The 25,897-nt window shown below is 45.3% G+C and overlaps 1 protein-coding gene across 3 annotated transcripts in view; it reads left to right on the forward strand.

The window, feature by feature from the left end:
- NOS1 (nitric oxide synthase 1) overlaps nt 1-25,897 on the forward strand; it is a 189,486-nt gene that overhangs the window by 140,792 nt on the left and 22,797 nt on the right. For 2 of the 3 annotated variants that reach the window (XM_059895723.1, XM_059895724.1), the window contains exons 10-21: nt 3,211-3,385; nt 6,510-6,611; nt 8,220-8,414; nt 8,830-8,915; nt 11,182-11,326; nt 12,306-12,410; nt 12,948-13,006; nt 14,092-14,193; nt 16,710-16,826; nt 20,787-20,961; nt 23,730-23,868; nt 24,090-24,168. In XM_059895723.1, coding sequence (XP_059751706.1) covers nt 3,211-3,385; nt 6,510-6,611; nt 8,220-8,414; nt 8,830-8,915; nt 11,182-11,326; nt 12,306-12,410; nt 12,948-13,006; nt 14,092-14,193; nt 16,710-16,826; nt 20,787-20,961; nt 23,730-23,868; nt 24,090-24,168 — 1,479 coding nt within the window. The remainder of the gene's footprint in view (nt 1-3,210; nt 3,386-6,509; nt 6,612-8,219; nt 8,415-8,829; nt 8,916-11,181; nt 11,327-12,305; nt 12,411-12,947; nt 13,007-14,091; nt 14,194-16,709; nt 16,827-20,786; nt 20,962-23,729; nt 23,869-24,089; nt 24,169-25,897) is intronic. The other variant, XM_059895725.1, reaches the window with a different exon arrangement.

The raw sequence follows: 25,897 nt of genomic DNA on the forward strand, positions 1-25,897 counted from the left end.
CTAGGGACCACCATCTTTTCTGAATCAAAATCTCCCTCCTTATAAGTCAGATAGAGAAAGACAAATACTGTATGATATCACTTATATGTAGACTCTAAAAAATACAACAAACTAGTGAATATAACAAAAAAGAAGCAGACTCACAGATATAGAGAATAAACTAGTGGTTCCGGTGGGGAGAGGGAAGGGGAGAGGGGCAATATAGGGGTAGGGGATTAAGAGGTACAAACTATTATGTATAAAACAAATAAACCTCAAGGAGATACAGTAAAACATAGGGAAGATAGCCAGTATTCTATAATAACTATAAATGGAGTATAACCTTTAAAAATTGTGAATCACCATATGGTACACCTGTAACTTATATAATATTGTACATCAACTATACTTCAATTAAAAAAAAAAAATCTCCCTCCTTACCCCACTCCTAAGCCATCAACCTGGACCTGCCCTTTTTCCAACCCTAAGGGCTGAAAGAGCAGAAGCACCTCCTGTGTCGTTGTGGGCACAAATTTTAAATAGAGGGAGCCATTTAACACTCTATGTGACCTGACGCAGCTCAAGGTCAAAAGCAATTTGGGTTCCCTTTTCTCCACACCCTCTCCAGCATTTATTGTTTCTAGATTTTTTGGTGATGGCCATTCTGACCAGTGTGAGATGATATCTCATTGTAGTTTTGATTTGCATTTCTCTAATGATTAATGATGTTGAGCAATCTTTCATGTGTCTGTTGGCCATCTGTATATCTTCTTTGGAGAAATGTCTATTTAGGTCTTCTGCCCGTTTTTGGATTGGGTTGTTTGATTTTTTGTTATTCAGCTGCATGAGCTGCTTGTAAATTTTGGAGATTAATCCTTTGTCAGTTGCTTCATTTGCAAATATTTTCTCCCATTCTGAGGGTTGTCTTTTGGTCTTGTTTATGGTTTCCTTTGCTGTGCAAAAGCTTTTAAGTTTCATTAGGTCCCATTTGTTTATTTTTGTTTTTATTTCCATTTCTCTAGGAGGTGGGTCAAAAAGGATCTTGCTGTGATTTATGTCATAGAGTGTTCTGCCTATGTTTTCCTCTAAGAGTTTGATAGTGTCTGGCCTTACATTTAGGTCTTTAATCCATTTTGAGTTTATTTTTGTGTATGGTGTTAGAGAGTGTTCTAATTTCATACTTTTACATATACCTGTCCAGTTGCACTGTTGGTGGGAATGTAAACTGATACAGCCACTAAGGAGAACAGTGTGGAGGTTCCTTAAAAAACTAAAAATAGAATTACCATACAACCCAGCAATCCCACTACTGGGCATATACCCTGAGAAAACCGTAATTCAAAAAGAGTCATGTACCAAAATGTTCATTGCAGCTCTATTTACAATAGCCAGGACATGGAAGCAACCTAAGTGTCCATCATCGGATGAATGGATAAAGAAGATGTGGCACATATATACAATGGAATATTACTCAGCCATAAAAAGAAACGAAATGGAGTTATTTGTAGTGAGGTGGATGGTCCTAGAGTCTGTCATACAGAGTGAAGTAAGTCAGAAAGAGAAAAACAAATACGGTATGCTAACACATATATATGGAATCTAAGGGGAAAAAAAAAAGTCATGAAGAACCTAGTGGTAAGACGGGAATAAAGACACAGACCTACTAGAGAATGGACTTGAGGACATGGGGAGGGGGAAGGGTAAGCTGGGACAAAGTGAGAGAGTGGCATGGACATATATACACTACCAAATGTAAAATAGATAGCTAGTGGGAGGCAGCCGCATAGCACAGGGAGATCAGCTCGGTGTTTTGTGACCACCTAGAGGGGTGGGATAGGGAGGGTGGGAGGGAGGGAGATGCAAGAGGGAAGAGATATGGGAACATATGTATATGTATAACTGATTCACTTTGTTATAAAGCAGAAACTAACACACCATTGTAGAGCAATTATACTCCAATAAAGATGTTAAAAAAAAAAAAAATCAATTTGGGGCCGGGATGGGGCTGTGAGGGCTGTGGCCAGCAGCACAAATAGAATTTACACTTTTCGAGAGTAAAGAAACTCCACAGTAAGACCCTGGCCTCAGGGGCAAAATTGATGGAGGAAGCACCAAAAAAAAAAAAAAAATCAATCATCAAGATAAATAGTATTTTAATGTAATATTTTTTAAAATAAAAATTAACTTTTTAAATATATCAAAACTTTAAACACAGACCAGGTCAGGGCTGAAATTAGGGGGAAGCAAGTGAGGCGAGTTAGGGCAAGGTGGGAGCCTGTCTTTATTTAAAGTTTTGGTATCTTGTTTGTCATGGATTTTTTTTTTGCATTAATTTTGATTTTTTAAAAAAACATTGAATTAATTTAGAATATTGTGCAAATAAATTAATAGTATTGATCTTGATCCCTGGGTTTGTTGGTGCCCCCTTAAATTTTGCACCCAAGGCTAGTGCCTTACTTGCCTCACCCTAGTCCAGGCCCTGGAGAGGGAGCAAGTGTCCTGAGGCTCCTGACACTGCCCAATATCTGGGAACTTACCCAATCTCCCTGGTGAAACTTGGCCTTCATTCATTCATTCCTTCACTCATTCGATACTGTTTATTATTCCCAGTCTGGGCCAGGCATTGTGCTGGGTTTTGTAGATGACTTGGTCCCCGCCTCCATGGTGCTGTCAGTCTCAAGGAGAAGATCAGTGACCCAAATAACCACTTAATTCCAATAACGTGCTGCAAAATAAATTTTATGGTACCTAGAGGCATAAAGCTTCCTGACCCAATCCAGATCAGGCATAAGGGAAGGCTTCCCAGAGTCAGTAGCATTTTAGCTGAGAATGAAAGGTGGGTAAGAGCTGAACAGGCACAGAAGGAAAAGAGAAGGAAGGAACTGCCGTGCAAAGGTCCTGAGGTCAGAAGGAACTCAGCAATGTTCACTTTCTCCTGGATTCACCTTCAGGGTGGGGTTAGGAGATAAACAGCAGCCCAAGGCAATGGTTTCCAGGCCTGGATGTCCATCCAAATCACCTGGGAAACATGTTAAAGTGCATATTCTCAGGCCCCAGCTGTGGAAGCTGTGATCCCACAGGTCTGACATGAGCCCAGGAATTAGGTTCTGGCATAGTAAGTCCTAGTCAGTCACTGGCATTTCAGCATCCCCAGACTAAGGATATCCCGCCTGCGTGTCTTCCCATGAGGCTCCTGCCCCATGGTGAGCTGGGCTGTGCTGATCTCCGCAGGTTTGAGTGGTTCAAGGACCTTGGGCTGAAGTGGTACGGCCTCCCTGCTGTGTCAAACATGCTCCTGGAGATCGGCGGCCTGGAGTTCAGCGCCTGTCCCTTCAGCGGCTGGTACATGGGCACAGAGATTGGCGTCCGCGACTACTGTGACAGCTCCCGATACAACATCCTGGAGGTGAAGTCCCTTCTTGGTCATCATGATGCAGAAGCAGGAGGCAAAGGGGATGGGCTCAGCTGTCCTTTCCCACAGCTGAGCTTTGGGGCTTGGAAACTGGAAGAGGTTAAAACAGAATCTGCAATTCTGGGGATGCCCCCTGGCCTTTCTGAAGGCTTCCGTGGCATTAAGAGTACGTGTACTACAAAAAAAAAAAAAGAGAAGAAGAGTACGTGTACTATGTGCTATGTGACACCACTGCAAGCACTTTGCATGTATTAGGTGCTCATTTAATCCTTACCATAACCTCCAGGTGTGATAATTCCCCTTTCAGAGATGAGGAAACTGAGGCCTTTGGGAGGGTTAAAATGACAACGAGCTCATGATCATACAGCTAGGGAGTGGCAGAGCTGGGACATGAACCCAGTCTGGCTTTTTTTTCTTCCCCCCTCCCCGGCAGTCTGGCTTTACGATCCGAGTTCATAAGCATTCTACTACACTGCCTGTCAGTGTCAAACTTTGTTAGAAGGTTTTGAGAACGACCCATGAACATGGGACATTTTTGGTCTCTTTTCTTAAAAAACAAGGCTTGGCAGTGATTCCCCACCACGTACATTTCTGGGTGGAGGTTCTGATTCTCTCCAGGGCTGAGTCATCCTGATCTACTAAAGAGTGCTGGGGCGGACTGCTCCCTGGAGCTCGACTTTGGTGAAAGCGTCAGGATTGCTGTGGTTTTGTCAGCAAATGTTGTTTGTAACCACAGTCTGCTGTGATTGGCCTTGTTTCAAAAGAGGACACTGAGAAACAGAGAAGTTAAGTGCTGAGCCTACGTCACACAGTAAATAAAGCACAGGGCAAAATTCGAACTCGGAACCAAACGTTAGGTTTATATCGTTAAAATCCATGGGTGTTCACCTGGGTGGACCTTAAGGGCATTATGCTAAGTGAGATAAATCAGACAGAGAAAGACAAATATGACGTGATCTCACATATATGTGGAATCTAAAAAAGCCAAACTCCCCAAAACAGAGAGTAGAGTGGTGATTACCAGGGGCTGGGGAGGCGGGGCAGGAGAAATGGAGAAGATGTTGTGGAAGTGTACAAACCTGCAACTAGCAGATAAATAATTCCTGGAGATTTAATGCACAGCATAGTGATTATGTTCAACAATGATACTGTTGTAAATTTCAGAGTTGCTAAGAGACTAGATCTTAATTGTTCTCACCACAAAAAAGAAATGGTAATTATGTGATTGGATAAAGGTGTTAACTAACCCTACAGCGGTAATCATATTGCAATATATAAATGTATCAAACCAATATTTCTCACACCTGAAATACACATAATGTTATATGTCAATTTAAAAACATTCCACGGGCGCTGGCCTGGAAAACAGAACCAGGGGTCCGCAGCCTCGCCACACACTGGAATTACCTAGGGAGTTTTATTATGCTGGGGTCCCACTCCCCAGAATTTGTATGAAAGTGCTCCAGGGTGGAGCCCGGGCACCGGTATTTTTCAAAGCTCCCCAGAAGATTCTACTGGGAAGCCACTGATTTATACAAACTCCTGGCAGGAAAGGAAAAAACATTTCCAGGCAATTTCCAGAAATGTGGCTCAAGTAATATTTGGGAATTTTTAAAGTCATATATATATATTTTTTGCATTTTCTTGCAACTAATTTCTATTCTTTTAACCAAAATAATGCTGTAGAAGTAACAATAGCAGCATGACTGGCTGTACACAATCTCTTCTTTTATAAAATAACTCAAGTTTTATATGTATTTATGTAAAGCAGCGAATTTCTTACTCTCTGTGTTTGTATCATCGCTAAAAGACCCCAAACAGACCCTAACACCTCAGCCTCAAAAGAGTAAATTAATGTCTGCTTTCGTGATCCCTGCTTACATTTCGATTGCAAAGAGTAGTCACTGGGTAACTTAAATGAGACACGCTCCCACCCCAGCCTTCCAGTTCTAACTGCCATTATGTACAAATGACATCTGGGGCTGGGAAGCGATTTACCCAAACTTGAGAAACTGTCACATTCTAACCCCATAATGAGACCTAGGTTCCCACAAGTGACTAGAATTGACAGAGGAAGTGAGAAGCCAGGCTCTAATTAATGGATTTGCTATTGGGTCTTCCCTGCTCCTGACATCAGCTCCTGCTTTAGCTGGAGCTGTAACATAAATGTCAGGAGTTGTTTTTTCCAAGTAGTTTTGCCAAAGGAATCGGCTGGCTGGGGAGCTGCTCCCAGGTCTTGGGCGTTATGCATCTCCCTGGGCTCCAGCCCCGAGGCCAACTGGCTCTGTGGCCTGTGAGCAAGTCTCTGCAGCTCTCTGAGCCTCAGTTTCCTCATCTGTCAAGTGGAGTAGGCAAGCGTCCCCATGAACTCAAAATACCCATGATCTAGATTCCAGGCAGTGGCCACTCTGGAGATGGAACAGGATGGGTGGAGAGCTTTTCCTACTAGAAAACAGCTCATGTCACTCCCAGACCCACATCTCTCCTTAAAGTCCCCCAAAGACCCTCCTCATCATATTTGGAATAAAATCCTCACTCCTTAGCACATCTAGCATAATCCAGTCCTGCATCTCTCTCTCACCAACTCCCCCTGGCTCCCTACCCTCCAAATACACTGGCCTTCTTTCTGTACCTCAGTGCAAGCCTGATCCCACCCCAGGGTCTTTGCATGCTGTTCTCTCTGCATAGAACATTCCCTCCCAAGATTTACAAATGTCTTACTTCTTCTCATCATTTGGGACTCACCTGTATGCCACCTCTGCAGTGGTCCTTCCCTGACTATCCTGGTTCAATACACCCTCCCCCCATATCCCTCTTTATCCCATTTCCTCACTTTATTCTCTTCCTAGGAATTAGCACTCATCACAATATTACCTATTTCTCTCCCCCACTAGAAGGTAAGCTCAATAATAAAAGGTCCAGCCAAGTCCCTCTAGTCTCTTGATGCTACCAGTGGGTCCTCAATAAAATAAAATAAAAAATTTGAGTAAGTGAATTAGTCTGCATATGAGTTGATTAATTAATTAAGAATTTCATTGGTGACACTAGCCCTGTCCCTCTTTAGTCTGAAATCCAGAGGTGCCCCAGCCTATGAGTCTGTGTTTCCTTCCCCTTTCAGGAAGTGGCCAAGAAGATGAACTTGGACATGAGGAAGACATCCTCCCTGTGGAAGGACCAGGCACTGGTGGAGATCAACATTGCCGTGCTGTACAGCTTCCAGGTAGTGCCAGGGCACACCTCCTGGCTGCCAAGCCTCAAAGGGGAACTAAAACCTTTCAGAGTCTCGGGGCAGAAGGTCAAGAGCCCAGCTCCCAGGAACCGTCCTTGCAGGGATCTGCCTACCAGTGAGGTGTACTTCCCATCATGCATGCCTTCCTCCCCACGATGGATCTTGGGTGGGGACCACTTGAGAAAGAGGCAAAAAGATAGGGGTTTTGTGACTTGTTGCTTATGATTTTTTAGAATTGAAATGACAAACATCTGGGAATTCCCTGGTGGTCCAGTGGTTAAGACCCCACATTTCCACCACAGGGGGCATGGGTTCCATCCCTGGTAGGGAAACTAAAATCCTGCAGGACGCATGGCGCAGCCAAAAAAAAAAAAAGAAAGAAAGAAATGGCAAGCATCATCTGTGTCTTGCCACTTCTTAGGCAGTCAGACTTTCACCTAACAGAGACAAATACTCATCGTCGTGATCAGAAGCATAGGTCCCCCAAGGCATGTCGCTCCGTGGTAAATGCTATTATATACAGTACGATAGCTTTAAAAATTATCGGCTAAACCATGACACTTTTGAGAGCAAATGGGGGACACCACTAATAATTGTAACAGTACAAGGGCATAAGCTGGGATTCTCCTGGGCAAACCAGGAGGCCCACAGAACAGAGGTCACTCTCTGTAGTAGAAACCAGCTCTGTCCTCTGAGGGTGATGGTTTGGGAAGCTAGACCCTCATAGACATACATGGGAGGCATCCACAGGCAGTAGAATGAACATATCAAATCATGTATAGACATGAATATAAACCATAGGTCCCCATGTCAGGAATAGGGAGACTGGGTATACTGGGGAATGTATATCCCAGGGAAGAGACCAGTTGAGATGGGATGAGGGAGAAGGAAACCCCCTCCCTTCCCTCTCTACCATGGAGGAGTGAAGTTTTAGGAATTGTTGAAAATGAAGGTGGATGCTTTGGTAGACTGGTACAAAGATTGGCGAGCCAGAGATGTGAGTGAGATGAATGACTGGAAAAGAAAAGTGCAGGAAAGGGACAGAGTTTTGTGGGCAGAAAAGGAAGACGCTGCCTGGGCAAGGTAAGAATCCAAGCCGGCCGACTACAACGGGCCCTGGGGCTGGGTTACGGCGGACATTCAGTCCACCCAGCTCTGCTGTGATTGACTTGTTTTCATTTTAATAAACTCATCCTTATTACTTAAAATTGTTTATTTTAAGAGGATTTTGTGTCACCATCATAAATGGAGAGCCAGTACCATTTGCCATAAATAGAAGAGAATTGTAAATTTAAATAAATATATGAACAAATACACACAGGGAAACAACACAAAGTTGTTGGATTCTAGTTGCCTGAGCTTCCTCTCTCATTAAAAAAAAAAAAAGAGAGAGAGAAGGAGGAAGGACAGAGGAAGATTGGCAAGAGAGGTGTTTCTCCTGGGTCTAATCAGGATTGAAAGCACAATGCAGAGAATCACCTGCCTGGAATCATCTCCAGGACCAGCCTTTGGGAAACACTGCTCTATGGGCAAGGGAGCCCCGAAATACCCCAGCTGCTCTTTCCTCCTGACTCCTTATCCCCTCTCCTCCTCCCACAGAGTGACAAAGTGACCATCGTTGACCACCACTCCGCCACCGAGTCCTTCATTAAGCACATGGAGAATGAATACCGCTGCCGCGGAGGCTGCCCCGCTGACTGGGTGTGGATCGTGCCCCCCATGTCTGGCAGCATCACCCCCGTCTTCCACCAAGAGATGCTCAACTACCGACTCACCCCCTCCTTCGAATACCAGGTCCTGCCCCTCCCCGCCTCTTTCGTGCTAAGTCTTCAATATCCAGTGTGTGTGTTATGATTAGAGCACGTCTCAACTCAGACTTGCATTTCGGATGCTCAAGTGTGGCCACCATATTGAACAGCACAGCTCAAGCTGAAAGACGAATGGAGATGAAATGAGTAGTCCGGGGTCACAAGGAGAGTGTTTGAGAGGGATTCTGAGGGATGAGTGGGAAGGTCTAGCAGGACGGTGCAGGGAGGCTGGACCGGCCACTCTGTGCCAGGACCCCTGTGGTCGCCACTGACAGAATCGTTCCCTTCAAGGGCTAAGGGTTGGACGTGGCTGGACAGCCACAAGGCCCCCGGGAGCCCTGAGCATCTCCCAAGAGGAGCCAGAGTCCCTCACTGCAGTGACCATAGTCCTCTCTTCCCAGCCTGACCCTTGGAACACCCACGTCTGGAAAGGTACCAACGGGACCCCCACAAAGCGGCGAGCCATTGGCTTCAAGAAGCTGGCAGAGTAAGTCTCCTAAAGTAGGTGGGGATGGATGTGCCCCCGAATTCAGAGAGCCCCAGAAAAGAAGGCTGGAAACATGCTTGCGCCTCTGCCCTCTTGTGTGACATGATTTCTCCATTTTCTCCAACCCCCTCGTGCCTCCTTTGCCTCAGAGTCTGGGATGCAAACATCACCATGACTCTTCTCCTTCCCAACCTCACTTTCCTCCCCCCACTTTGCTAAATTCTTGTCCTGGAGACAGTGTTGTGTTGATAAACCAGCTCTCCAATTAATAAAGTTGGCCATGATAATGATAATAGATTTGTAACCTTTGCCAATTTCCGTGGTGTAAATACTCCCGCTATGGCCAGTTTCAAGCTCTCAACAGGAAGTCACTGAAGCCAGAGTTGGGAGGAGCTAGGACGAGCTGGCTGCAGCCCACCACCGCCTAGAGAGGCCTCTCGTCCAGGGCTGAATCTCATTTCACTCACTCATTCACTCATTCAGCCAACAAATGGATACTAAGTGCCTACTCGGTGCCAGGCACTGTGCTGGGCTCCAGAGATGCCATGATGAGCCAGGTAATGTGGTCCTGCCCTCAAGAAGCTCACAGCTACCATCAAGGAACGATTCATGGTGCCATAAAATAGACTTCAGCCAGTTTGGGAGGTCAAAAGGGGCTTCCCTCAGGAGATGACAATTGAGCTGAAGAATGAAATGAATAAGACTTCACTGAGAAAAGGAGGGAGGGACGAGGGTTAGGGACCAAGGCTATTGAAGAGCAATTGTCCTGAAGAACTCGTGGTCAGCCAGGGGACCGGCTGACCAGTGGGGTGAGGTTGACTGAGATGGTTTAATGGGGATGCCAGCTTTCTGTCTAAAGATAGAGAACTCCCTGATGCACTGAGCAGAGACCCTCTATTTGGAGCTCACTTTTTGGCAGAGGGGCTAGTATGCACCAAGCTACTTAGTCACTTTCCTCAGCCCCTTGGGTCCAGCTCTCAACAGGTGACTGGTAGGTCTTGCAGGGACTGAAACCTAGATCCTGGCTCCACTGATATGGTCCACAGGATCTCTCCCTTCTCTCCCTCCCTCCCCTTTCTCCTTCCACCTAACTTTATCTTGCAGCCAAGCAAGAATGCATCAGCAGCCATTCTTTCCCTAACAAGAGCATCACAAATTCTCAGGGACAGCAGCCTTTGGCTTCAGTTCAGTTCAAACTGTCTCTGAGGGAGGAAGGGAGGGAAAAATCTAAAGAATTAATTGCACTATTAAGTTCGGGGTAGAAACAATGGGAGTTAATTATAGATGCTTTTTTACGATCCGATCATTCAAAGGGAACCCTCCAGGCACCTTTTATTCTCTTCTGTTTCTCCCCCTTAACTCTGAGTGCTCTGGCAGTGTGGGTGGTTTCCCTGATTCTAAAACATGATGAATTTACCACCAATAATCCCCAGGTGGGGGTAACTAGCAATTTGTCTACTCTGAGATTCCTAGTTAGAACAGGGATGCTTGCTCGGAAGGTGAGCCCAGGCATTCATAGATGGGAAGGAAGAAACACTGGTTCTGAATTCTCCATTTAACTAGAAAGAGCCTCGACTTGACATTTAAACTCCCCAGGGCTTTGGTGGTAGCAGTATATTTAAAATCCATTCCTTCTTTTGATAGATACGTATTTAGTGCCTGTTAAGTATCAGCCTCTGCAAGACCCTGGATGTGCATGGCTGCTTAAATCAGACTTGGTCCTTCCTTTGTGGATTTATGAACCTCTAAAATCCCTTCTAGCCCAATACCTGGTGATTTATTAGTGATTCGTTCTCTCTCTCTCTCTCTCTCTCTCTCTCACACACACACACACACACACATGAACGTAAGCCCCATGACAGCCATTTCTCTGTGTTTCCATTCCTATAACAATGCCTGGCACATAGCTAGGCACTCAACAAACACTTGATGAATGAACAAATGAGTGAAGGAATGAATGATCATCTTTTGGAGCAATGCTTGGCAAACCAAGGTTCTCAAGACCAGGATCAATTAATCAAGTAACAAACTAATAAAACTAACTAACCATGTTAGCTCATGACCAGTTGGTCTGGAGTGACTTAAGAAAGGGATCAATATGGCACCTAAACTTGCACTTTGAGTATCCCTGAAGCCATCAAAGATTAGGAGAGAAAGTTCCCTCCTATTAAATTTCATGGATCATGGTTCTTGCCCAAAAGTCCCAGCGTGGCATCCTCCCTCCTTTCTGCATTTCCCATTTTCCTCTCCATCCTCTCCCCTCCAGAGCCGTCAAGTTCTCAGCCAAGCTGATGGGACAGGCCATGGCCAAGAGGGTCAAGGCTACCATCCTGTACGCCACAGAGACGGGCAAATCGCAGGCTTATGCCAAAACCCTGTGTGAGATCTTCAAACATGCCTTTGACGCCAAGGTTGGTAGGGGGCAGTGCCAGCTCTCTGACCCTTCATGGTAAAGTTGGGGAGGGGAGAGAAGGAATTCAGCAAAGAAGAATCCTTTGAGAATGGGTGATAGCACATCTGAAGATGCCCATCAACTCACTCATGCACATTTGCATATATTTCAGGGGACTCTGATGGTTCTCTCCCTGGGAACCCTCCAGGAGTCCAGGAATCATAACCCCCATCCCAAGAGCAAAATATTAGAAAGTTTATGAAAGACAATTCTGGAGTCAGTTTGGGAAGCTCTGCCTTTAATACATTTCAGTGGGTTTCTTTGCTGCAGGAATTCTCAGAGCCTTTAATCTGCACGTACGTGTTATCATTCCCAAAAGAGGAGAGGAGAGAATATAAATGTTTCCCAAAGATGTTTGCTTATGGATCACTTACTTTTAAGGAGCATCTCAGGAGACTAGGCTTCTCTAGAACCTACTTTGAGAAACGTTGCTCAAGTAATGCTAAGATATAGGGCAAAACAATCTTTCCCTAAGGCAGGTATCTCAGACCTGTTTGGCCCAGGTCCTCCACACTGCTGGACGGAGGATTAGAAAGGAAGCAGAGCAGACAATTGGTCAAATCCAGCTGGGTCATTCCCAGCCTAAATGTGATCAAGAAGATTCCAGCATCCTTTGGTTGTAAGAAGCCCAGGAGTCTTAATCAAGATCTGTCTTTACTGACAGCCAACCCATTGCCCCAGACTCTCTGTAGTCCTTCAGGCCACTGGTGACCACAGAAAGGTCCCACACTGCCAACAAGCTATTGGTTCTACCCACTTGAGCCCATTGAAATAGTGGCACCCAGAACCTTTGGATCTCCTTCCAAAGGAGATGGCTTAAGATGACTCATCTTCTTCCTCTCTCTCTTCTCTTCCCCCATCACTTTGTTCTCTCCTACCCCTTCTCTCTTCTCATCACCTTCTTCCTTCCTCTCCCCACCCCTCATTCTGCTACGTAGGTGATGTCCATGGAAGAATATGACATTGTACACCTGGAGCATGAAACTCTGGTCCTGGTGGTTACCAGCACCTTTGGAAATGGAGACCCCCCTGAGAATGGGGAGGTGAGATGAGCTTTTACCTGTTCTGGCACGTGTTTCCATCAGCAGAAAAGAGGGGAATCGGTTACACCTGCTATCCAGTAGCAAATCCTCCAAAGCCTCAAAGCCAGTGACCTCAATTTGGATCCAAGTTCTGCCAAGATTGGACAATTCCAAGTCTTCAATCTATTGGTGTCCACTGACTAGCCGATCCCTAGTGAAAATGTTGTCACCTGAGTGAACTACCTCTTTGGAATGGATGCTCCAATCAAGAGCTTGGTGTCCCCTGCTCCAGATGAAAGAAGCAGGGACAATATTTTTGTAGAAAGCCACAAAGGGGATTTGTGTGCTGGAGGTGGTGAGGGGGAGTCCATACCTGTAGCCCTTTATAAACAGCCCTCTTCCACATGCAGCATTGCTGCCCAGCCCAAGCCCCTGACACCCTGGCCCCCAGGCATCAGGCTCCTCTTTTGCCAGTTAGGTCCCCAGACCCTCTCCCCGACCCCGTTCCAGACTTAATCACGCATGCCTCACATTTTGCTTATCTCTTTCGGCCTCCAGAAATTTGGCTGTGCTTTGATGGAAATGAGGCACCCCAACTCTGTGCACGAGGAAAGGAAGTAAGTGAATGACCCGCCAGTGTCACATGACACCCTGTGAGGGTAACTGAAAATTGTCTTTTGGCATTTGGGGCTCACATCTGAGTTCTGGGTAGTTTTGTGACCTGAAGTTCATTTGTGACTGATTTTAACCAGTGGGTGTCTATCATCCTCTGGGGCGGATTATTTGGTCTTTGGTCACTTCACAGCCCTGTGCCTCAGTTTCTTTTTCCATCACATTGGGTTTATTCCACCTGCATGAACTTTCTAATTTGTAAGAATCAAATTAGAAAACAGATGTCAGCATCCTATGAAAAGTTGAGCACTATGTAAATATCAGTTCTTATTATGGCCGCCCTTTGGAAACCTACATTCAGAATCAGTGAGTTTCTTTCCCTAGAACTTTTCCATCTGATGGAGTTGCATCCACTAACGTGGAGGCTGACCTCAAAAGATATCTCGGGAATTCCCTGGCTGTCTAGTGGTTAGGACTTGGCACTTTCACTGCTGAGGGCCTGGGTTCAATCCCTAGTTAGGAACTATAAGATCCCACAAGCTGCACAGTACAGGCAAAAAAAAAAAAAAAAAGGATATCTCATAAGGTGAAAAATGCCTGAGGTCAAAAGATGTTCCTGGTAAAATGGCATCTAACATGGGGTTCGGTTCTAAAGATATTTCATAAGGTGACAAACACCCGTAACCAAAATTACCCTTGAAAAACCCTTAAATCCCCCCAAAGTAGAGAACATACGGCATGTGCATACAGAGCCGCCTTTCTGTGAGAGAATCGCAGTGTTTCCTCCACCACAGAACGGGTCTGAAGTTGAGCATTGGATGCCATGGCTGGCTGGTGGTTAGAGGCTGCGTTCTGCACAACATCCCTCTTGGTTTTCTTTCAGCCAAGCACACATTGCCAAACTTGCCTACATTCCATATCCAGGGGACAGCTGAGTCCCAGGTGGTCAGCCTTCCTTCTGTGCTCAAGGCCAACACCTTAGTCCTCTCTCCCTGCCTCTCTCCTTCCCACCCTATCCTGGTGGCCTCCAGTAGGTCCCCCTCACGCCTCCTTCAGGGAGAGATAGGGCACCATCCGTTCTCCCCTCTAGGTACCCGGAACCCTTGCGTTTCTTTCCCCGTAAAGGGCCTCCCCTCCCCCGAGGTGACACAGAAGTCCACGGTCTGGCTGCAGCCCATGACAGCCGGCGCAGGTAGAGCGTGTGTGTGCACGTGTATGCCTTGTGTTCATGTGTGTGCATGAGTGGTGTGAGCGCTTGTGTGCATGTTGGTAGGTATGTGTGCGCATGCCCAATGCTGCAGCATCCAAGGCCACACCCAGGTCTCAAGGAGACCTGAGTTCTAACCCAGGCTGTGACACTAACACGCTGAGTAACCTTGAGCAAGCTGCTTGACCTCTCTGGGCCTCGTCTTTCTCATCTGCCGAATGGGGAGAAACTACCTCTGCCCCCAGCCACCTCTGGGAGCTGTTGCAAGGATCGAAGGATAATAACAAAGAGGAACGCATTTGGAGAAACCTCGAGCCTCATACAAACACAAGTGCTGTTATTTTTACCCCACAACCGTCAACCATCCTTCCCACACTAACAACACAGCCACCCCCTGATATGTTACAGGACTTATTTGGAGAAGTGACTCAATGTGAGACTATTTTAGGGCAGCAAATACACTTACATATATTTAGAACTTTCCTGATGCTGGAGCGAAAACTTTGAAGAACATCCAGCTTAGAAACCCTGCTGCCAGAACGTGCAATTTCTTTTTTTGGCTTTTGCACTCAGATTTGTGTGTTGAGTTTTTGTGTTTTGGGTTTTGATTTGAGAGTTTTATGGGGTTTTTTAGTTTAGGGGTTTGTTTTGTTTTGTTGCTCTTGGAGACGTTTTTGGTTTGGTTTGGTTTGGTTTGGTTTTTGCCTTATCTGAGAACAAGACTTACCACTTTTAAAGGAAAACTGGAAAACCATTCATGGTTTTGTTTTTTTTAAATCTCAAGGCTCCTGAGCCTCTGATGCTGAGATCCCAATGACATCTTTCTTCCCCTTTGAAACAACTTCATAAGAAATCCAGTCTCTTTTCAGGCTGTGTCAGTGCTGAACATTTTTCATGTTTACTTGAAATGTGAAATGTGAGAGACCCTTGAAATGTCTGAAGACCAAAACTTTATTGAAAGAGAATGTTGTAATGGTTACCAGTGGGGAGAGGGAAGGGGGAGGTGCAAGATAGGGATAGGGGATTAAGAGGTACAAACTATTATGTATAAAATAAGCTACAATGTTATATTGTACAACACAGGGAATATAGTCAATATTTTATAATAATTATAAATGGAGTATATAACATTTAAAAATTGTGAATCTCGGGGCTTCCCGGGTGGCACAGTGGTTGAGAATCTGCCTGCTAATGCAGGGCACACAGGTTCGAGCCCTGGCCTGGGAAGATCCCACATGCCACGGAGCAACTAGGCCCGTGAGCCACAACTACGGAGCCTGCGCGTTTGGAGCCTGTGCTCCGCAACAAGAGAAGCCACGATAGTGAGAGGCCCGCGCACCGCGATGAAAAGTGACCCCCGCTTGCCGCAACTAGAGAAAGCCCTAGCACAGAAACGAAGACCCAACATAGCAATTAATCAATCAATCAATCAATAAATCTTTAAAGAAAAAATTGTGACTCACTAGATTACACACCTGTAACTTAATATCGTACATCAACTATACTTCAATTTTTAAAAATGGAAAAAGATTTTTAAAAAGAAAGAATGTTGAATGGGGTAGTCCTGCACCATCCAATAAACCTTTCTACGAGCATATAAATGTTCTATATCTGTACCATCCTGTACGGCAACCACTAGCCACGCATGGCTATTGAGCACTTGACACGAGGCTAGTGCACGTGGGGAACAGAATGGTTCATTGTATTGAATTTGAATGAATTTAACTTTAAATAGCCACACACAGCCTATGGCTACTGTAGTAGACAGCACGAGTGTAGTTCTTGGCTACTCAGTGTGAGGGGAGGAGACCAGCAGCATCTCCTGTTAGAAATGCAGAATCTGAGGCCCTACCCTGGACCTACTGAATTAGGATGTGCTGCTTAACAAGATCTCAGAATGATTCCTGTACTCATTAAAATTTGGGAAGCAAGGAAACATGGTCTGATGGGTTAAGGAATGGACTGTTCTTTCTGTTCTTTCTTTCAAGTGTGGTCTGAAACTTTTCTCTTTTTTTCAGTTTTAATATTTTTTTATCGAAGTATAGTTGATTTACAATGTTGTGTTAATTTCTGCTGTACAGCAAAGTGATTCAGTTATACATATATATATATACAATCTTTTTTTATATATTCTTTTCCATTATGGTTTATCATAGGATATGGAATCTAGTTCTCTGTGCTGATACAGTAGGACCTTGTTGTTTATCCATTCCGTATATAAAAGCTTCCATCTGCTGACCCCAACTTCCCACTCCAACCCTCCCCCCACCCCCTCCCCTTGGCAACCACCAACAGGTAGCATCAAATGATGCCTAGGTGTCATTTTTGGCAGGCAAGGGTGAGTTGATACATTCTAGACAAAGGCATAGGTGTGTTATGGTCTCACTCAAGACCCAAGGGAAGGCCCTAGAGCCAGGACTGGTGATTTGGAGAGCCATCGGGTGTTGACCCCAGGAGGGGGCTCCAAGCCAGAGCTCACAGACTCTCTTTCATCTTGGCAGGAGCTACAAGGTTCGTTTCAACAGTGTTTCCTCCTACTCCGACTCCCGCAAATCATCGGGCGATGGGCCGGACCTCAGAGACAACTTTGAGAGCGCGGGACCCCTGGCGAATGTGAGGTGAGCGAGGGGCCCAGGGTGTCAGGGACGACGAAGGCTCTTGCAGAGCTGGACTGAGTTACAAAGTGGGCTCTTTCTTGGAGGCTGAGGGGGGGGGGGTCTCCCTTCCATGTCTGTTTATCCCTCGAATAACCAGCTGCACTCTGGCTCTTTGGGGACATCCTTCCCCCATTAAAGCACACTACCTGGACCCCTCCTGTGACCTCTTCCTATCACATGACTTCAGAGCCCCTGTCACCCAAGTTTCACCCCATCACACAAATTTCACATCCTTTGTGCTGAAGGGTGTTAGTGCCCCACACGTCACTCAGCGAGCTCCCTTTGTAAGTGCTGTTATTGGAGAATGAACTTGAGTTGGGGTCCAAGAGTCTCAGAGATCAAGTGAAAGTTAACACAGGTTAATATCTACTCCTTTTAAATCTACATTCATGCTTTTCATCTCATTCTCCTCTCTTCTGGGGACACCCTGCCATGACCCAGTGGTTCCCACCCTTGGGTGCTCATCAAAATCACCTGGAGGTGTTTGCAGTATACAGATAACCTAGCTCCACTTCCAGAGATTCTGATGCAGTTGGTCTAAAATTGGGCCCAAGCATTGCTTTTTCTTTTTATTTAAATCTCCCTAATTGCCTCCAATGTGCAGTCAGATGCAAAAAAATACTGTCCTCACCCCATGTCACCCAAAGCATAGTCACATCCCATGAGAGCATTTTAGATAGTACATGGACAGATGTTTTATATTTCAATGGTTGTGAATTCGGTTTAATGGGTATTTGGAAAGAAAGAAAACTGGATGTCAAGCCCTTGGTTTGACAGATATTGGTCAAGATGAGGCTTGATGTAAGCAGTGTGTTCAGGCCCGGCCACAAATCTCTTAGACCTTCACCAACTGAACCTTCTCCACACCGGCTCAGGACAGTGCTTAGCAGACGACAGAGATCACAGGGTTCCCAGATATTCAAGTATTGTTTTCATCAGTACCCTTTTTTTTTTTTTTTGGCTGAGTCACGCGGCTTTCAGGATCTTAGTTCCCTGACCAGGGATCGAACCCATGGCAGTTAAAGTGCCGAGTCCTAACCACTGGACCGCCAGGAAAGTGCCCATCAGTACGCTTGTTAATAAACTTTATTTTTTTTAAAGCAGTTTTAGCTTCACAGCAAAATTGAGGAGGAGGCACAGATTTCCCATATACTCCCTGCCCACCCCCCCACACACACACACACTCACACACACGCGCGCACACACACACACACACACGGCCTCCTCTACCATCAGCATCCCCCACCACTGTGGTGCATTTACACAACTGATGAAGCTACACTGACACACCATTGTCACCTGGGGCCCATAGTTTACATTAGGGTTCACCCTTGGTTCACCCTTGAACTGATGGGTTTTGACATCAGTTCATTTTCTTTAGCTTGACGTTGAAACATCCATGGTTTGACGGTCAGACCTATTTTTCCCTTACTAAATCTATCATGGCTTAGAGCAGAGGTTGGCAAACTACAGCCCATGGGCCAAATTCAGCCTGACCACTGTATACTTTTGTACAGCCCATGAGCTCAGAATGGTTTTTACAGAAGAACAATTACAATTTATTTGATGATAGAAAACATTACCTTTGAACCCCAATTAAGCAAAATGCTCTCCCCCCAAAAAAGAATTCCATTCTTCTCATTAGTAGACATATATAACTAAAAAATTGTACCCAGCAACTATTATTATTATTATTGTATTTTTAATTTTGTCCAAAAGTATGCAGGAATATATTTTCTTTTTTGTCATATGGGTATCTACAAAATAGCTTTGATTTTCCTTCTTGGCCTACAAGCCTGAAAATATTTACTATCTGGCCCCATGTATAATAAGTTTGCCAACTTCTGTTTTGGAAGCTTAAAATAGGAATTTTGAAACCATAAGATGAAGACTGTGATGAAATGTGAACCTAGGAAGTAGCTGTGACACAGGCCTTCAGGTGCATCAGGAAGCATGTTAATGAATTAATCACCCGGACCAACTCTTAGTGAACACCGGTGGGTTTGAATAGCCAGTGAGTACAAATTAAAAGCAAAGTAAACAACACTACTAAGTAAATAACAGTATGGGTGGTGGTCAAGTATGGCGGATGTCTCGAACATAATAAATATTGGAGGTTCGGGGAACAATGCCTTAACCACAAGGCATGACTAGCGCGAAGAGTTTCCAAATCTGTGTTAGGCTAAGGGGGATGGCTGGGGGGCAGAAGTGCTGCTTCCTGCATCCTTTAACCAGTCCTCTCCTGGCCACCAGCTCTTTCCACCTGTCAGGCCACTGCCCTGCGGGGAAAAGGTAGGGAATCCAGCTAAAGGAGGATTGTGGGTGAAGGAGTGCTGGGGAAACTTGCTACCTAATCCCACATCCTTCCCTTGGAAAGGCTCTGGAACCCCAGGGAAAGAAGGGCAGGAGAGGAGAGGAGAATGAGATGAAAAGCATAAATGTAGATTTAAAAGGAGTAGATATTAACCTATGTTAACCTTCACTTGATCTCTGAGACTCCTGGACCCCAACTCAAATTCATTCTCCAATAACAGAGGGTCCCTTCCCAACTTGCCCCACCTCCTTCCCTCATCCTCCATCTCAATCTTTCACCACCCTGGCTCCATCATTCTAAAGAAGAGATTCAAGAGCAGAGCCAGACCCTGTAAGGAGTAGGCTAAATAGCCCCACTCCTTGGCTTGTCTGAATTGGCAGTCACCATGGGACCCTCCAACATGGGAAATAAGCAAGTTGGGGTGTTGTTCGTGTCCCACTTATAAAGCTGTCCATCCAGTCCCAATGAGGTCAAGACCCACAGCCAGGACCAAGTCCTGGAAATGTGACATCAAGTCTCTGCAGGACTGAGGGGCCACCTGGGACACAGCCCTCCACTTCCCAGACTTCAGAAAAATCTCATTAACTTGACGCCCATTGATTCAAACACCGACACTTTCTTGGTGGTATCTATGCAAAGAGACTTTGTGAAGCAAATCAATTTCACAGATATTGCAAGGGGTGGAGCCAGCATATTTATAAACCTTTCAATCCCTTTTAGAAGAACCTGTTTACACACCAACACTGGATGTGTTAATGACAAGTCCTGATCTCCTCGTTAACTCAGGTCCCCTAGAACTACTATGCTAGGATTTTCATTCTCTTTGTACTTAAAACTAATCTGACTGTATCATGAGTAGAGTCAAGTCTTCCTCTAATGTAGACTCATTTCCCCAGTTAGTCCAGCTTAGAAATGGACACACAAGAAACAGCCAATTGTTCTGGGTCACCACTATCCCCAACTCATCCTCCTTAGGACCAACTGGGACTTTTCTCCTGAGGACAGTAATACCTAGCAGAGACCAGAAGGAAGGGAGAGCAGGGCTGGGGGCTCCCAGGCTTAAAGATGGCCTTCCCCAGATGGGCTTGGGGTAGTCTGACCATCACGGGCTAAACACCGTCCTTCTGGAGATACCAGAGGTCTTTGTCTGCTTGGGCGGCCATAACAAAATACCATGCACTGGGGGACTTCAACAGTAGAAATTTATTTTCTCACAGTTCTGGAGGCTAAAAGTCCAAGATCAAGGTACCAGTAGGATTGGTTTCTGGTGAGGCGTCTCTTCCTGGCTTGCAGACAACCACCTTCTTGCTGTGTCATCACATGGCCTTTCCTCTGTGAGCGTGTGGTGGGGGGAGAGAAAGAGAGCGAGCTCTCTGGTGTCTCTCCCTCTTCTTAAAGGACACCAGTCCTATTGGATTAGGGCCCCACCCTTATGACCTCATTTGACCTCAGTTACCTCCTTGAAGGCCCCATCTCCAAATATAGTCACATTGGGGGAGAGGGCTTCAACATATGAATTTGGGGGGACATAACAGTCCATAACCCCAGACACCCCCCCAACGCCTCCCCAGTCCCCTAGCCTGGAACTTCTGTTGTCTTCTTGGCAGGTTCTCCGTGTTCGGCCTTGGCTCGCGGGCGTACCCTCACTTCTGCGCCTTTGGACATGCCGTGGACACACTCCTGGAGGAGCTGGGTGGGGAGAGGATCCTGAAGATGAGGGAGGGGGATGAGCTCTGTGGGCAGGAAGAGGCTTTCAGGACCTGGGCCAAGAAGGTCTTCAAGGTAACCATCTGCCCAGATCTCAGAGACCCAGGGGGAGAAGTCATATCCCCAGTGACCCCCAAGGACAGAGTACCTAAACTATCAGAGATAGAAGAAACTTGAGAAAATCCTTGGTATTTCCCTCATGTATCCAACCAGGAGACAGCTTCAAACAATTCAGATGAGTTTGGGTGGTCTTAAGATACACAGTTTCCAACCAGAATCCAACCTCCTGCATTAAGGGTAAAGAGTTGGTCTATAAAAAATTATAGAGTCTTGGAATTTCAGGGCTGGGAGGAATCCATCCCTCACTCACATTTGGTAGACAAGTAAACAAAAAAACATAGTGTTAGTTAACCAAACCAGGGGGCCATGCCTTGGGCTGGATCTCAGATCTCACCAGTTTGTCTGCTTTGACAATCTTATTCCTCTTGTGCTAGATCTTCAATGACCTATACAATAGCCACTAGCCACAACTGATCATTTAAATTTAAATATAAACTAAGTAACATTAAATATGATGAATGGATAAATTAAATGTTGTGTGTCCGTACAATGGAATTATTTGGACATAACAAGGAATGAAGTGCTGATGCATGCTACAAGGATGAACCTTGAAAACACGTGCTAAGTGAAAGAAGCCAGACACAAGGGACACTTACTGTATGATTCCATTTACATGAAATGTCCAGAATAGGCAAATCCATAGAGACAGAAAGTAGATTAGTGGTTGCCAGGGGTTTGGTGGCGGGAGTGGAAAATGGGTGTGGCTACTAATGGGTACAGGGTTTCTTCTGGGTTGAGGGAAATGTTCTGAAACTGGATAGTGGTAGTGATTGTACAACCTTGTAAATAACATATATACAACTAGATGTAAATTAAGTAGAATTTAAAATTCCACTCCTCAGCTGCACAAGCCACATTTCATGTGCTCAATAGCCACTAGTGGCTAGTGGTTACCATATTAGACAATTAGAATGTGTCCATCATGATAGGACATCCTATTGGATAGCGTTATTCTAGATATGAGGTCAAGAGAATGAATGAGCAATGGCCTCCATATGCATGTGGGGCGTGATGCAATTGGCCATCCTGGGAAAAACAAAAAAGCAATGAATGTGGACCCACCTTTATCTGCTCCTTCTTTGGCCCTGGAATGCATTGTTGTCAGCAGCCCCAGGAGAAAGGGGACTGTGCAACCTTCTGTCAGTCAGTTGACACTTTTCATCCTCACAAAGGAGCAAAAGGGGAAACTGAGGCCCCTGAGCTATAAGGATATGTGAGTGAGGAGGCTGTGTTGATAAACTTGTGCCAGCATTTCTTCCTAGGCAAAGAGAACCAAGATAACCTGGCTCTTTTTATACCTGGAGATAATTGAGTGGTTCTTGACTTCAATCAGGCAACATTGAGCATCGCAGAAGCAGGGCCTGTTACAAGCCATCATACCCTTTAAGCTATCACATCCCTCATCCTCCCAGCCCTACCAACCACTAAATCTACTTTGTGTCTCTATAAATTTGCCTATTCTGGACATTTCATATGAATGGAATCATAATATGTGGTCTGTTGTAACTGACTTCTTTCACTTAGCTTAATGCTTTCCTGGTGCATCCACATTATAGTATATATCAGTACTTCATTCCTTTTTACAGCCAAAATAATATTCCATTTTATAGATATACCATATTTTATTTCTCCACTCATCAGCAAATGGACATTTGGATTATTTTAAAATCAACATGAGGCCAAAAAATGGTATTCAAAAAACCTACCTTTGAAAACCTTTGGAATTATCCATGGTTTTTAACCTCCAAAAATCTGAATTCTGAACAGTAATTCTTAGAATCAATAAAGTTGGAGAACTTATGAACTTGGCAAAAAAAGAAAAAGAAAAATTTTATATGCAGGTATCCAAACATGCAATATATTCTGCCTTTACTATAATTTTTAAATCTTTAGAGGAAGATAGGAAATTTCTAAGGTGTTTACTTTCTTGTTTAATGTTAAGCCTCTGCAAAAGTTGGTTTTAGAAATAAATGACATAATAGAGTTACATATTAAATAGAGGTTAGGTCCCAAAGTCAATAGTAAATGTGGTATGTCCAGCCCATCAAAGGCACTCAAAAAGTGAGGGTGGATTGGTTGATGAGTGGATGAGTGGATAAATGGATGGAGAGAAGGATGGATGGGTGGATGGATGGACTGATGGATGGATGGAAGGAACAAGGGAGGGAAGGAAGGGAAGAAGAGAGGATGGAGGGAGGATGGGTGGATGGATGGAGGAATGGATGGATGGGCGGATGAATAGATGGATGGATGGATGGATGGAAGGAGGGAGGGAAGGAAAGGAGGAAGGGAGAGAGGGAGGAAGGGAGGAAAGGAGGATGGATGGATGAATGGAGGGATGCAATGGAGGGAAGGAGGATGGGTGGATGGGTTGATGGAAGGGTAGATGGGAGAATGGGTGAATGGGTGGATGGATGGATGGATGGATAGGTGGATGAATGGATGGAAGAGAGGAATGGAGGGAGGGAGGGTGGGTAGATGAGTGGGTGGATGGGTTGATGGGTGGGTGGATGGGAGAATGGGTGAATGGGTGGAGGGATGGATGGATGGGTGGATGAACGCTAGGAAGGAAAGAATGGAGGGAGGAGGAGGATGGGTGGATGAGTCGGTGGATGGGTTGATGGGTGGATGGATGGATGGATGGATACATGCTATGACTTGGAGCTGTTGGGAGGCACGCTGTTGGCCGAAAGAGGTCACTAAAAGCCCCGTGTGTGCCACAGGCAGCCTGTGATGTGTTCTGCGTGGGAGATGATGTCAACATTGAGAAGGCAAACAACTCCCTCATCAGCAATGACCGCAGTTGGAAGAGGAACAAGTTCCGCCTCACCTACATGGCCGAAGCTCCAGAACTCACACAAGGTACCTCCCACCACGCACCTGGGGAGATGTTCATGACAATGGGGGGAAAGGAAGACAGGAGTTCTCACCTCCGAAAGGTCCTTAGAGAAGGTGGGCTTCATTGCTTTGGTCTCCCTTTAGTTCAGTCCTCCCAGTAAAGAGAGGGTCAGGAGAAGCTGGAGACTTTTTACTGACAACTGTTTAACTCCATCACAGGAAGACTGTTGTTCTTCTCCCCCCAGGTCTATCCAATGTCCACAAAAAGCGGGTCTCAGCCGCTCGACTCCTCAGCCGTCAAAACCTTCAGAGTCCTAAATCCAGGTAGGAACACCTTGAGCCCCTCACCTGTGCCCCAGATGCCACCCACAACAAGGAAGGAGGACTCAGGGCTGGCTTCCTATTACCACTCTAAGGGTCCTCGAGACCCCCTTGCCGCTAGCATCTCGGTTTCCTGCTTTCCCTTTGCCAAGCTCCAACCTGCAGGAATGAAAAAAGTAAATGGTGACGATCCTTGTGGAAAGGGGAAAGAGAAAGTTTTTCGAGGAATTTTTAATAGAGACCACACCCTTTGCAGACTGCTAATGTTCATTGTAATGTGCATCTTAGTCAGAAATCACTTAGTCCAGACATCTCCCTGTGGAAAATTCTTCTCTGCTGTCCTAAGAAATGCCTGCTCAGTCTCTGTTTAAATTCCTTTGGGATGACGGGAGGTTTATTAACCTATAAAACAGCCCCCTCTGTGTTTTGAGGTCCTAATTGTTAGAAATTATCTTCCTATTCCTTATAACCAAAGCAAGTGTTCCTAGCACTTCATTTTGATCCTAAGTTGCACTCTCCAGTGACACCCAAAACAGAGTCAGTTCTTCCAAATGAGAGAGCTACCAATAGCCAAGGACAGTGACCGATCTCTCCCTGGTCCTCATTCCTTCCAACTGTTCTTCCTGAGACCTGGTTTCCCAAACCTTTTGCTTTAGTAAAAAAGACACACTCTGTCCTGCTGGAAATGTCATTCCTCAACCCTGGTCACAGTGCAGTGGAGGCCCTGTGATCACTACCAAGTGCACTAAGGCTATTATTACCATCCCCGATCTGGACAGGATGCTCTGATGCCGCCCAGGATTGCAGGTGTTGTCCTAACCGCCATGCTGCTCTCCCATTAAGCTTATGTCCTTGCTGCTCTCGGACTTGAAGTCTTTTCAGAATGATCAGGCCAGGTCTCTGCATCCCTCTACTTGTATAAGTAAATTTTTTGGCAGTAAAGAAAGTCTTTGCATTGATCCCTGTTGAATGGAATCTTTTTCACTCTGCAGTTATAGCCCATGAAGATCTTTTGAGATCTTGATTCTTTGCCTGGCATAGTACAAAGGATGGGCTCTCCAGCTGGACAGACCTGGGTTCTGACCCCAGCGCTGCCACGCGTCAGCTGTGTGACCTTGGGCAAGTCCCTTGGGTCTTCTGAACCCCTGTCTCCTTACCTAAAATGAGATCGATGGCTATAAAGATTGCCAATGTTTATCTAGTACTTTCTGTGTTCCAAGCACTGTTTCGAGTCCTCTCTGTGCAGGATCTCCCAGAGTTCTGACCAGCCCAGGAAGTAAGTACTAGTATCATCCACGTTTTAAATATGAAAAGTGACAATTAGAAAATGCAAGTGACTTTTCAAGGCCACACAGGCTCAGTTCTCTGACTCCAAGGTCAAAATGCCAAATGGCTATACCTATGGCCTCAAAAGCATTACAAGGCTGCTGTGAGTATTAGAAACAACACACACACAGCAACTAGCGTATCCCTCATTCCCGTTACTATTCCTTACCCATCCCAGCTTCATACACCTGCAAATTTAGTATGTGTGCTTTCTACGTGGACTTAAAACCTTTTTTTTTTAATTGAAGTGTAGTTGATTTACACTGTTGTGTCAATTTCTGCTGTACAGCAAAGTGATTCAGTTATACATATACATACATTCTTTTTTTAATATTCTTTTCCATTGTGGTTTATCATAGGATATTGAATATAATTCCCCGTGCTATACAGTAGGACCTATTTTTTA

Source organism: Balaenoptera ricei, chromosome 14, assembly GCF_028023285.1.
Source record: "Balaenoptera ricei isolate mBalRic1 chromosome 14, mBalRic1.hap2, whole genome shotgun sequence".
In the NCBI taxonomy this organism is placed as follows: Eukaryota; Metazoa; Chordata; class Mammalia; order Artiodactyla; family Balaenopteridae; genus Balaenoptera; species Balaenoptera ricei.